Source organism: Bombina bombina, chromosome 9 (genome assembly GCF_027579735.1).
Source record: "Bombina bombina isolate aBomBom1 chromosome 9, aBomBom1.pri, whole genome shotgun sequence".
Taxonomy (NCBI): Eukaryota; Metazoa; Chordata; class Amphibia; order Anura; family Bombinatoridae; genus Bombina; species Bombina bombina.
The window spans coordinates 237705978-237720426 of record NC_069507.1 but is presented as its reverse complement, the minus strand read 5'-3'; the positions used below and the strand labels follow the sequence as shown (position 1 = coordinate 237720426).

Genomic DNA, 14449 nt, shown 5'->3' with positions numbered 1-14449 from the left:
TAATTACCTACCTCGCTCTGAAGGTCATATGCTTTCTTGGCCCATGTGACCTTCATATCTTCAGGAATGATTGTGTATTTATGCAGCTTCTTTCTATAGTCCAGATCACTGGCCAAAGCCTGAGCCTTCTTGGCATGAGTAAGATTGACCATATCCATAGACAAATGAAACTGTGTCTTACTCTCTTCAAATCCTTTTTTGTAAGCAATCTAAAAAAAAATTATAGTTGTAGTCTGATTAAATCATTTAATTTGTTCCTAGTGAAATTAGATCTATAAATGAATGTGGATATAGTTAAAATGTACAAGATGCCCTAACTCAAACACTAAGCCTAAGCTCAACCCCCTAACCTAGCCGTATTCCCATTCCTTAAAGGGAGAGTAAACACTTTAAGATGGTAATATAAAATGATAAGCTGTATATAAAAAAAAGCCTGCTATATGATTTCATTGTTTATTTTGTCTCCTTTTCTTGTAATTCCATTCTGAAATTGTAAGCTTCTCAGTTCCTGTTAGAAATGTAAGTGCTGAACACTGTTATATTCTACACAGCCACTGGCTGCACATTCTTGTGACCTATTTATAACTGTCTCTAATTGGCCACACCAGAGAAGGTAACCTAAGTTACAACATGGCATCTCCTATTGTTTTGAAGACATTAAAACTTTACACTTATTTTGTCAATATTTAAACAGCTAATGAAAAAAATAAATCTACATTTTATTCTCAGACTAATCTTTTCTTTGAATGCATCATTCTGTCTAGTATTTATTTAGTGTTTAATGCCCCTTAAATGCAAACCCCATCCTTATGCCAAAACCTTTTTCCTATTTCAAACCTTGCCATTATCCCTAAATCACACAATGCTTCTATGTGCAGCAACCAATCAGCAGCTAGTGAGCATATCTAGATATGCTTTTCATCAAAGAATATCAAGAGAATAAAACAAATTAGATAATATAAGTAAATTAGAAAGATGTTTAAAATTGCATTCTCTTTCTAAATCATAAAAGAAAAAATGTGGGTGGCATGTCCCTTTAACTCTAACTTTAAACTTAAACCCTTAACCCCACTTCCCTTTCTAAACTATAACTTTGTCCCTAAACCCATTACCCAATCCAAACCTTGACCCTGTCTTCAAAACAATTCCCTTACTGAAATCCTAGCTCTTATACAATCCCTAACCCTAAACCCATTCCTTAACTTTCTCCCTGACTTTGTTCTTTTACTCAGTTAAAAATGAATCTATAAACTAAACACTATTTCTAACTTTATTCCATGAACCAACCACTAGTTCTAACACCATTCCATAACCCAATCACTAGTTCTAACACCATTCCATAACCCAATCACTAGTTCTAACATTATACCATAACCAAACACTAGTTCTAACGCCATTCCATAACCCAATCACTAGTTCTAACATTATCCCATAACCCAAACACTAGTTCTAACACCATTCCATAACCCAATCACTAGTTCTAACATTATCCCATAACCCAAACACTAGTTCTAACACCATTCCATAACCCAATCACTAGTTCTAACATTATACCATAACCAAACACTAGTTCTAACGCCATTCCATAACCCAATCACTAGTTCTAACATTATCCCATAACCCAAACACTAGTTCTAACACCATTCCATAACCCAATCACTAGTTCTAACATTATCTCATAACCCAAACACTAGTTTTACCGCCATTCCATAACCCAAACACTAGTTTTAACACAATTTTATGAACCAAACATTATTTCTAAGGCAATTTCATAAATCGAACACTAGTGCTAATTTCCATTCCCTATTAGGTAAGGAGATGATGAGGTGCACTGGCCCTCACAGCATATGCGTGTATGCCACTGAAAAAAATGATTATATTTAAAACTAAAATTATTCCATGCACGTTTCAATGTTCGCATTTCTATCACTTTAAGTAAGGATATGATAGGGTGTATATATATCATTATGTAAGGAGATGATGGGGTTTATATATTATTAGTTAAGGAGATAATGGGGTGTATATTATTTGGTAAGGAGATGATGGGAGGGGAGTGCTTGTGTGTACATATTGTGACAACCCTAATTTGGAATTTTGCCATATAGACTTTTAATTTGGTTCTTATCACCACAAACTACATAAACAGTTTGGGGATATTGTTTTTGGTTTCAACCATAGTAAAGTTAATAAAGCGTCAAGTTACCTCGCTGTTCCTCTTCCCTACTTGCAGTGAATGTATAAGACGTGAATCACTGGCCGCATTGGCCTTTCCTTTGCTCTTCTCATATTCCTCTTTGTATTTAATCTAATGATGAAGAAAGAGATTAGTGTAAGGTTTTCTTTTTCAGACTAGTGATTATTTAGCAGGCACCAGTTATTATATTCACTTACATCACTTGCGATGTCCCGGGATGCTTTGGCTGCGAGAATCGACAAGGTATCCAAACGCATCTCAAAACCTTGACCTTTGCTTTTTGTCCAGCCTTCTTTGTATTTTATCTATAAAAAGTAAAAATGCCCCGTTAACCTTTTGTTTTAAATACAATTCTTGATGTGTTAATTAATTTAAATATATTTTACATTGGGTAATGTTAAAGAGACATTAACTCATTTTATGTAAGTACAGTATATATCATCAAATATGCACTGCATTAAAAAAGTCTGCATGAAAAACAAACCTTTAATAAGCATTTATAAAAAATGTGTACTGTTTTATGGGTAGCCTAGGTGCATATCCCTTGAATTAGTCTTTTATCTTCAGGTTAGATACAAATTATCATATACAGAATTACATTTTACTGTCCCTTGAAGTGAGCTCATTCATATTTTGCTGGCATATAGAATTATCAGTAAATATGAATAATAATAATAATAGATATTCTGTTATATTGGAACAGGTATTGTTGAAAAATGAAATGAAAATTATTTATTTATTTTGCCTGTTTTTCATGTAATTTACCTTTGTAAATTGTGCTTTTTTTTTCTCTTCCCTCAGTGAGTACATACATACTATATACTTAGGTATACTGCAGTGTGCCTGACTTGATATACAATTATTGCTTAGATTAGAGCAGCACATCATTTACATATGACCTCTGGTTGGCCACAGTTACAGACCAGGTAAAAATACTCAAGTATGTTTCAAGATATGTAGCTCTGGACTGTTCTAAAATAGAAATATCTTGCAATCATAACAAATAGACAGCATAAAAGGAAATTAAACAAGTATTTTTGTGCAAAAATACTTGTCCAACATTCCCTAAAGATGCAAAAAAGCTAATCCTGTAACCTGCAAATGCTGTAAAAAGTAGCTGGTTTAGGTAACTTGCAGCATTTTGATATATAACTTCCCTTTAAATGCTTATAAAAAATGATAATGTGCATCTATAAAAAACAATTTAATGTATTTTTAAAGTGACATAACTAGAAGGCACAACATTTTTATTATATGTATAAATCTATAATTAAAAGAAAAAACAGAAGGGGATTCTTAGGGGTTGAATTATCAAAGTGTGAGCAGACATGATCCGATGTAGCGGATCATGTCCGCCGCATATCGATTAATGGCGACAGCATACACTGTCGTCATTTATCATTGCACAAGCATTTATCCTGAAATGCTTGTGCAATGCCGCCCCCTGCACAATGCCGCCCCCTGGCGGCACAAGGCCGCTAGCAGGGGGTGTCAATCAACCCGATCGAATCCGGTCGTGCAGATTGCTGTCCGCCACCTCAGAGGTTACAGTCTTAAGACTGCTGCTCCTTAACTCCTGTTTCTGGTGAGTATAAAGGCTGTTGCGGAAACAGATGCATACGGATGCACTCGGGTATTGATATCGGCCCCTTAGACTTTAATGCTTATACCCTTAACTATTATTTATTTCTGTACTTTAAAGTTCCATTTAATTTTATGGTATCTCCCGATGCTGGTTGCAATTTGTGTGACTTCAGCATCTCCAGCATCTCTGTCTGTTGTCTGACAACACTTCTTACCCTTTTCACTAAGAGATCTGAAGACATCTCACATGAAATTGCGGTCATTAAAGGGACATTGCACTTTAAAAATCTTCTAATATGTATAATATATTAAAACAGCTGCTACCTTTTGAATTAGGAAAACTGACCACATTATGTTTAGAACATAATGAGATAATTAATAGAATATATTACTTACGTCACTATAGAGCTCAGCGTTAGACTTGGCTTTGATTAATTCCGGAACATCTTGTGGCAGAGTATAATGTGTCTTAGATTTCTCATACTCAGCTCGATAATTTAACTGCGTAAATAAAAACATATATACTGTATGTAAATCAGATGACAATATACACAGTAATCCTATGTGTGTCTCAGTTTCCCTTATGAAGTTTTTAGTTTTATTCTGCATTAACTTTAAATGGACAGTCTACTCCAGAATCCTTATTGTTTAAAAAGGTAGATCATCCCTTTATTACCCATTCTCCATTTTTGCATAACCAATATTGTTATATAAATATACTTTTTACCTCTGTGATTACCTTGTATCTAAGCCTCTGCAGACTGCCCCCTTATTTCAGTTCTTTTGACAGACTTGCATTTCAGGCAATAAATATGCTTACTTTTAAATAACTCTATGGGCGTGAGCACAATGTTATCTATATGGCTCACATGAACTAACGCCCTCTAGCAGTGAAAAACTGTCAAATGCATTCAGAAAAGAGGCAGCCTTCAAGGGCTTAGAAATTAGCATATGAGCCTACATAGGTTAGCTTTCAACTAAAAATAACAAGAGAACAAAGCAAATTTGATGATAACAGTAAATTTAAAAGCTGTTTAAAAATGTGTGTTCTATCTGAATCATGAAAGTTTAATTCTGACTAGACTGTTCCTTCAATACACTCCTACTAAGGTGTATATAACAAACAATGTCACAAAATGTCTGAGAACATTTTAAACAGTGCAACTTAGGCTCAAGACCTGTACAACAGACTAAGTACGTTACTAATAGTGTTTTTGGAGAAACAAAGTCGCTCTCTGAAAAATCTGAAATCAAATTAAATATTTTAAAAGACAAAAGTGTCCTGCAGAAGAAAATGTGTGTCTTGTATCTCCAAATTTTTTTCTTTTTCTTAAAATGGCTCAAAATAAAAATGTATTTAAAAGGGACATTAAAATCAATATTTAATTCCAAAAAAATGTTTAATTATGTATAGTATAAATACATTTTTATAATTTAATTGTATTATTTAAGTTTTCTCTTTTTAACTCTGTAAATTACTTATTTTGCCACTGCTCCCAGAGGTTCTAGAGTGAATTCTACAGGACCCAAATTCCTGACTCTGCAACATTCTACACAGCTATTGGTTGATCAGTACAAAAGCTTTATAGCTATAGTGGCTACAGCAGAGAAAATAAGTATCAGATTTATGAAAATGATTTTAAAGATTCATCCATTTGCAGATGCAAAGAAGTTATAATGTCTTGAAAACTATTCCCTAAAAAAAACCTTCATTTTTTAGCTGAGCGGGATTTGGCAAAATAAAATGTAACAGCGTCAGACAGCTAGCACCTAATTGTATTTATTAAAAAACATACCAAGGAATGTTTTATAATGTTATAATATATGTTTCTATTAATTGTACCACAATAAATTGTTTAAGGTTTGTGGTTCCCAGAAGTCCTGGGTTATCAGACAGAAGCACACTGTGGACTTGGGGAGATAAGAAATGTGTTATCAGCAGAGAACACAGGTAGCTTGTGATAAAACACAAGGGGACTTACGTTACTCAGCTGCCGGGCATTCACTTTGGCTTGTAGAATTTCAGGAGTATTGGTTACAGAACTGAACTTCAGCTTGTCAATACTTTGTCTGTAGTTTACCTGCAGGGGTAGTTATTAATCAAACACCATATTATAGCCAAGAAGAAATTAAATTGGACTGTATAAGTATCAGAAATATACTGCGAAATGTAATTAAAGTAACTTTTCCCCACACTCAGAATATACTTATCAGGTCAAATTTAATTTGCAAATTCACAAAAAGAAATCATTTTCTTAAACATTTGATAAATTTACACATACTGCCGTTTATTTTATTGAGAATCAAATAATTATCTTATTATAATAATTATGTTTTTTTCATGATTTTATTTTTATTTTTTATATAATTTATTAAGATAGTTTAAATTTAAATGTATATATAAATAATAAGACTATATTTTAATTCTGCATCAACATTTGATCTACTGATTTGTTAACAAAAAATAATTAATTATTATTAATAATAATTCCAATGATTATAATAATAATAATTATTATTCTGATTAATAATAATAATAATTATTCATACATAATAATTATAACAATAATATTTGTATCCTAATGTGTCACAGTAATGTAGTATAATTATATCATATAAATAATGTTTTTTCCACAAGTGTGGGCTTCTACAGATTTATTAATGCAGGTTCCCATAAACCACAATATTGCAGCCAGGATGGAATAAAACATATGAACATTAATAATGCCTTACATCTTTTAGTGGAACCAGTTTCTTGGTGGTCTGGTATGATGGAGCCAGCGTAGCAGGGTAGTAATAATCTGCGTTTACATCATCATGTTTGTAATCCGATTTGTACGCTATCTGCAATAAATTTAAAAAGAATTGTGTTATGTTTTCATACCTCAGAAATTGCTGAAACTGTGAACTAAAACAATAAGACATAGTAACTGAAATGATAATTTATTAAATCTTCATTTTTTGTTACACTTATCTGGTCTACTTTAATGTATCATCACTACCCAAACCAATACCCATTGAAAGTAGTTTGTGTTTTTTTTTTGTAATTTTGTAATATGAATTAAAATGTAGGCAAAAGAGATTGTATTAGCAGCAAGTAAAATGAACGGGTACTGGCAGGGTATAATCACATATGAAGCATAGAAAGCAGTCATACAATAATTACACTACTTGGTTCTTAAAGAGACATTAAACACCTTAATATATTAATATAAATTGTTTAATTACATGTAGTAAAACAACTTTGCAATATACTTGTATAATTTATTTTGTTCTCCTTTCCAGTAATTTGATTCTGAATATTGTGGGCACACTCTAGTAAGCCATTTATAAACATTCCTAATTGGCCTCAGCAGAAAAAGTAACCTAAGTTACAATATGGCTGCGCCTATTGGTTTATGGGCATTAAAATAATTCCCTTATGTTTTCAATATTTTTTTTTTTTTTGGTAAATCATTTTTATTGGTGTTTTAAACAATCGAACCAAACAATACAGAAAACACTACAATAACGTGTCTGTTACAGCATTTTTGTTTCAGTAAACGAAATTGTCATAAGTTTGTTTTTAGTCCTTTTGGAGTTGAGGTCCTCCCATTGCCATCCAGGAAATTAAAATTAAGCTAAGAGGAAAAAATAATACAGTATAAAGCAAAACATTTCCTTCTATCCTGCCACTTTGGTTTGTCTCAGGTCTGAGCCATAAACACAGGTTTGGTGGAGTCCCAAAGGAATTTAATGTCTAAAAAAGTGTCAAGTCTTTGGGTTTTGAAGAAGCAGTATTCTTCTAGTACTAATGTGTCATCAGTGTGAGCTAATAGTTCCTTCCATGTGGGGGCTGCTGAACTCTTCCACTTTCTAGCAATTAGTGTTTTAGCCGAATTGATGATGAATTGCAACAGACGTTGGCGTAAATAGTCTACTTTCCTAGGCAATAGATTCAGTATTGCTATGGTAGGAGTGAGTTGAAAGGGGGAGTTAAGAATAATTTGTATCAGGGATTCCACGTGAAGCCAGAAGGGGTGTATAACGGGACAGTCCCACCACATGTGTAGCATTGTTCCTTTTTGCTCACAACCCCTCCAGCATTTGTCTGAGGTGGCGGGGTATATACTTTTTAACCTAGTGGGTGTCAGGTACCATCTTGATAAAACTCTATAATTCAGTTCTATCATCTTTGTTGAGGTAGATGAAATTTTGGTGTAGCGGAAGATGTGTTTCCATGTCTGCCTGTCTAATTCAGTTTTCAGTTCTAAATGCCATTTGTTTGTAAAAGTCGGTAAGTCTGTTGTGTGCTGAGCCAGTAAGAGGGACTTGGCTAATGATAGGGGGTGTCTAAGTGTATTATGAGTCATGCAGCTTGTTTCAAAGGGTGTTAATGGTCTAGTCCAGTCCGGACTGTGTTCAGATGTGTCCAGTAGGTGTGTTAGTTGTTTGTGTTTAAGCCAACTAGAAAATGCCCCGTTCAGGTATTGTTGTAGGTCTTGGCGCGATTTCACTCTTTTGCCCGTCAACAGTTTATGTAGAGGAATTGTGTATCCTACTTCTAGGTGTGATGATGTGGGCTTTGTGAAATCTAAACCTCCCAGAAACTCAGCATTTGGAGACATAGGCGACATAGGGGATCTATAGGTGGAAATGTGAGGATGGGTTTTAATGATTCTGTTCCAGTTTTCAAAAAGGCTACTGTAGAGGGGGTATATGCTTTTTGTGTCGCTTCTATAGGATGGAGGTAGCCAACATAGGGTTCCAGCGTTCGGGATTTGTAGAATATGTGAATCTATAGACACCCAGGCTTTGGTCATAGAGTTCCTGTGCCAGTCGAGTATTCTCTGGAGACTAATCGCCTTATAGTAGACGTCTAGACAGGGGAGTCCCAATCCAACCTCTCCCTGCTGCCTGTACAATGTTGTTTTGCTAACTCTTGGTCTAACCGAGCCCCATACATATTTGTTTAGGATGGTCTGGAGTCTACAAAGGAACGGAGTGGGTATCTTAATAGGAACTGCCTGCATAATATATAGGATTCTGGGTAACGTGGTCATCTTTAGCGTCTGGATTCTGCCCAACCAGGAGAAGGGTTTTTTGGACCACAAATTTAGTTCTGTTTGTGTGGACTTGAGTAAGTTTGAATAGTTAAGTTGGAATAATAGTCTGTGATTTGGAGTAAGATGGGTTCCTAGGTATTTTAATGCAGCGGTTTGTAATTTATAGGGAGTCCAGCTTACAAGTATATCTAGCTCAGCTTTAGGGAGATTAATATTCATCAATTCAGATTTGGTGTAGTTTACAGAAAAGTAGGAGAGGTCTCCAAACTTTTTAAATTCGCGTGTGACTGCTTCCAGAGAGGCAAGTGGAGAGGCGAGAGACAAGAGGACATCGTCTGCATAAAGTGACACTTTGTAATTGTTGCCCCCTAAAGGTATCCCTACTATTTGCTCGTTTTCTCTAATACGTGCTGCCAACATTTCAATGCTGAGGACAAACAATATGGGGGAAAGAGGGCAACCCTGTCTTGTCCCATTACTAATGTTAAGGGTATCTGAAAGGAGGCCGTTTATCCTAACTTTTGCAGTTGGTGAGAGGTACAGTGCCCCAATTCTATTGATTATTGTGGTCCCAAACCCGAATTTTTGCAATGTGGAGAAAAGAAAATCCCAATTTATGCGGTCAAAAGCCTTTTCGGCATCTGTGGATAGGAAGACCGTTTTAATGTTGTTGGCTTTTGCGTATTCCATCAGCTGTAGTGCCCTGATAGTATTGTCCCTTGCCTCTCTCCCCCCCACAAACCCCGTCTGGTCAGCGTGTATAAGTGTTGGTAAGATCGGGTTTATGCGTGATGCTATAATTTTGGCTAGGATTTTAAGATCAGTATTTAAAAGCGAAATGGGCCTAAAATTCGGTGGGGAATCTTGATCTTTTCCTGCTTTAGGGATTACTGATATATGTGCTTCTTTCATTAGCATTGGAAGATATCCTTCCTCATCTAAAGTGTGAAACAGGGACAAGAGGGGTGTGACTAGTAGATCTTTGAATGTTTTATAATATTTATTTGTAAGGCCGTCCGGACCAGGGCTTTTCCCTGCTGGTAGGTCTGATATGGCTTTCAGAATTTCATGTGCAGTAATCGGTGAATCTAGGCTCTGCTTTTGTTCTTCGGAGAGCGAGGGGACTGATATCGAATCTAAGTAGGCTATTATATCTTGCTTATTCGGGGGAGGTGTGGAAGTCGATAAGTTATAAATATGTTCATAATATTTCCTAAAAGTTTCAGCAATATTTGGGCTATCATGGATTGTACGTCCATCTGTATCTTTAATAGAATATATATGGTTCGTTGAAGCTTTCTTACGTAGGGCTCTAGCTAACAAGGGGCCAGATCTATTGCCTCCGTGAAAATATACTTTTTTAAGGGTGAGGGCTCTTTTATGGGCAGCTCTTTGTAAATAGTTGTTGACTGCACTCCTAGCAGCCGTTAGGTTATCTAGCGTTGTGTCGCTGCCGGGGTTAAGTTTATGCGCGCTCTCTGCAAGTTGCAAATGTCGAGTGAGGTTAGTGTATTCTAAGTTTTGGGCCCTTCTTTTCCTGGCGCTGAGCTGTATAAAGCTGCCCCTAACCACTGCTTTATGGGCTTCCCATAACGTGCTAATGTTGTCTACAGAATTAGTATTGTGACTAAAATATTCTTCTATTGTTTGTTTAAGTTTTGTGACTAAATCTGGATCGTGTAATAATGAGTCATCTAGTCTCCATACAGTGTGTCGTAAAGGTTTATTTATCCAGTCTAGTTCTAGACTAATCGTCGAGTGATCTGTCCATGCAGCCGTATAGAATTCTGTATGTGATGCTAATGTCATGGTATTGTGATCTACTAGAAAATAGTCAATCCTTGAAAAGGATCTCTGTGTATGTGAGTAATGTGTGAATTCTTTTTTCTGTGGATGTTGCAGTCTCCAGATATCAACTAAGGTGTTTTCTCGTAGGCAGTTGGTTATACTTTGAGGGTTGTAGTTACTACAAGTCTTTTTGTTGGAGGAACTATCCATCTTTAGGTTTAGTAACACGTTTAAGTCACCCCCTACCACCACCGCACCTGATTGTAGTTCTAAGATTTTATTGCTGGCTCTTCTTAGGAATTTAAGCTGGCCTGTGTTAGGGGCATACAAGCACACAAGGGTTACCTGTGTGTTGAAGAGAAGTCCTGTAAGGATTAGGATTCTCCCCTCTGGATCTTCAAATTTATTATTAAGTTGGGAATGAGTGTTTTTATGGAATAGGATGCCTACCCCTGATACTTTCTTTAGGGGATGGGAGTTAAAAAACCCTACAGGGTAATCTGGGGACGAAAATCTTGGGGGGTCTCGCCCCAAAAAATGGGTCTCCTGAACGAAGACTATGTCTCCTTCATGCTTCCTAAAGTGGTTTAAGGCAATTGACCTCTTAGTGGGTGAGTTAAGGCCCCTGCAATTTTGTGATAAAAGTTTAAGTTGGTGTAAGGGCATGTTTAATGTTGGTAAGTGATGAAGCGTTGAAGAGGAGCTTGAGATGGAATAAAGGGTACCTTATATAAGAGCAGATACATTATATGTATTATATACATATATATTTATGTGTTAATATGTGTATATACACATATTAACACATAAATATATATGTATATATTCATATACATATATATTTACAGGGAACACACAGTTCCCATAGACAGCAATGTACTATAAAGGCACTTTTCAGTGCCGTTTTTTTTTTTTCTAACACCCCACACTCGCCACTTTTAACCCCTTAAAACTGCCTAGTGCAGTTGTTTTTTATTTTTAAAAAATGATACATTTTTTTAAATAAAAAACTATAATACCCTCTATTTTGATGGCATTTGGGGCGCTTTTAGAAAATTAACCAGAGATCTATTGCAAGCTTGCAGTAGCAATAACTAGCCCTTAGTGTTTAATGTCCCTTTAATGAAATATGATACATGTTATTTGTGGTTGCTCACACATTTTGTTCTCAGTTCCAGAAAAATATGAAGCTTGCTTTTTAATACAGATATACTACCTGCTCTACAGCTGTTCTGTCAATGAGATCTTTAAAATCTGTCCAACCTACAGTTCATGTGCACTTGATGTAGAACTCTGTAATGAATAGTTGAATACCACATGTTCCTGGGAAAGGTTCCACTATTGTTTGCATTAATTAAATAATTAATATAAACATATACAAAGAGAGGGGCTACCTTTTCAAGTACCACTCTGAATGGAACAGTCAGAGCTGCTGCATAGTAACAATGTTTCAAATCTCGTAATAAAATTGTATAATCTTCAAATGCTGTATAAAGCCTTCAAAAAGTCATTATCAATATGAAACAAGTACATGCATTTTGGTAGGTGAATTCTATGGGAACTGCAGTTCTTCAATGTTTATATAGCTAAAATATATTTTCTTATACATCTAGCAAATATTTTAGTTAGCTTATCTTGGCTTTGGAAAGAGACATGCAAATAATTTTATATTAAACGTGTTATAATGTACTCACATTGCTGGCAAGGCTTCCAGCTTTCATGGCATGCAGTGTGCGTTTGTCCATTCCCACTCCGTCATAATGTCCCTTCACTTGGTTCTGATACTTTTCTTTATACTTCAACTGGAACAAGGATTTGCCATATAAATCGTGTGTGTGAAGAGTACAAAAATAGTAATACAAGAAAGAAATGCTAATTAAATTGTAATGCGTTATATTTATTTTTAATGAACGTGACCTTATCCAGTTATTGTATGCAGTATTTATCACTATTATTGCTTGTACAGTTCCCGCAGTTTTGGTGGTGCAATCCAAGGTAGAGATGGAACAAAACGATAATTTTCCAGGTATCCATTACAGTCTGATACCCAAGGGTCACAACCAGGCAATAGTTTTAGGAGAACTTAGATCTATCAGATTTAGATACTTTAATTAAGTCACAATAAGAGAGATAATGAAATTCTTTACAATTTGTGGTCTTCAATGACCAAGTTTGGACCTTGTTCTAGAACCTCATAGGTAGGACCATTAAGTGGTCAAAATTCAGTAACCCTCCCAGTTTTTAAGTCTCTCCACTCCTTTTTTATTTCATAAATGTAGTACTATAGGTAGCTGATTCTATAAGACTCATTTATTTTAGACATCATTTAGAGTATCTGCAACCAGAAAGTTAGGGGTTGAGTCAAAATGATCTGGGGTGGAGACAAGACAACCTGGGGGCTGAGTAAAATTGGCTCATTGAAAATGTTGGGTCAGGACAGAGGCAAAGCTAAGCAAAGAAAGTAAACCATTTATAAGGTAGGAAGAGCTGTATTAGTGATAGCAGGCAGAGTCTAAAACAGTCGCTGTCACACAAAAATGGTATGCTGTAGAGATTGAAGCAGAGTTTTTTTTATGAACTGTGTCCACAAACAACTGCAAGGCTTACAGTATCCATTTTCAAAATAACATTATTCTTTAGGACTACAAGGTGAACATCTATACATCATCATACTCTCACTAAGGAGTGATATAAGACATTTTAATTAGAGAAACATTAAAGCAATTTGTATATATGCATCAGAAATTAAATAAATGCAAAAGATACAAAATGCATAAACCATTATTTGGCAGTTTAGGAACAAACCTTGAAAAGCATCCTACCTGCCTCAATCAGATACACACACACACACACATATATATATATATATATATATATATATATATATATATATATATAAATAAATGAGCTATTGCTCAAACCAAGCAATTAGTGTGCCACTTGTAGAAGATTCAAAGTTTTGAAATCCAAAGAAAGCTCTCCTGTCTGAGGTGTAGTGGAAAAACAAAACTTTCCAGATTTAAAATACAAATAAAGATATTATAATTATATATCTGAGTTGCATGTCATGTATCTTTAAACTCTTTACTTGTTTAGCATGCACATAATAGATTTAATTGCATTAAAACTAAGCTTATATTGGCTTTGTAATACAGAATAAACTCTCCAGCCGGGACAAATGTTAAAATAAATTTTAATGAAGTTAAATATAAGAACCATTGGTATTTTATCAAAACATAAGATGTAATAAATGAACACCTGCAATGTTTGTAATCTTTGTGCAAAAATAGCTTAAATAGTTGTTCCCCAATGAGTCTTTACAAGAAATGTTAGCATGTGAAAGTTTCATTGATTAAACGTAAACACGCACAAAGGGACAGTGACAGATGGTTCTGTAAGATTGTGTACAAATAAAATGTGATTATTAAAATAAACTTTAGTTTTTATTTATATGAAATGTTTTCCTGAGATTTACTAATTGTCAGTGTGCATCAAACTCCTGGGATATAATTACATCTGATGTTTATGTTAGCAGATTGCTTCAATGGACAAAGAGCAAAGAGCATCATTTAAATTTGTTTCTCTCTATCTGTATATATATATATATATATAAAGAGAGAGAGACGCAGAAAAGAATTGCCTAGTATTTCGGTGCTGGACTGTCATTGGGCAGGGTCAGACTGATATGCTACAGGATATTTTTTCTCTGTGAAAATGCATAGTGTGCTAAAAAAGTGTGCACCCTGAGTGGCACTAAAAATGAACAGTCATGGAAGTTATTCTAGTTTTTGTTCTGTCTCTACTGAGTGTGTCTCTCTCTTTCTCTACCTCTCTCTCT

General features: G+C 35.0%; 1 protein-coding gene across 3 annotated transcripts in view; it reads right to left on the bottom strand.

Moving 5' to 3' along the window:
• Positions 1–14449, bottom strand: part of NRAP (nebulin related anchoring protein) — a 195688-nt gene that overhangs the window by 88982 nt on the left and 92257 nt on the right. For all 3 annotated transcript variants that reach the window (XM_053692704.1, XM_053692702.1, XM_053692703.1), the window contains 7 exons: positions 12306–12413; positions 6512–6622; positions 5761–5859; positions 4175–4279; positions 2392–2499; positions 2204–2305; positions 12–209 (listed from right to left, as the gene is read on the bottom strand). In XM_053692704.1, coding sequence (XP_053548679.1) covers positions 12–209; positions 2204–2305; positions 2392–2499; positions 4175–4279; positions 5761–5859; positions 6512–6622; positions 12306–12413 — 831 coding nt within the window. The remainder of the gene's footprint in view (positions 1–11; positions 210–2203; positions 2306–2391; positions 2500–4174; positions 4280–5760; positions 5860–6511; positions 6623–12305; positions 12414–14449) is intronic.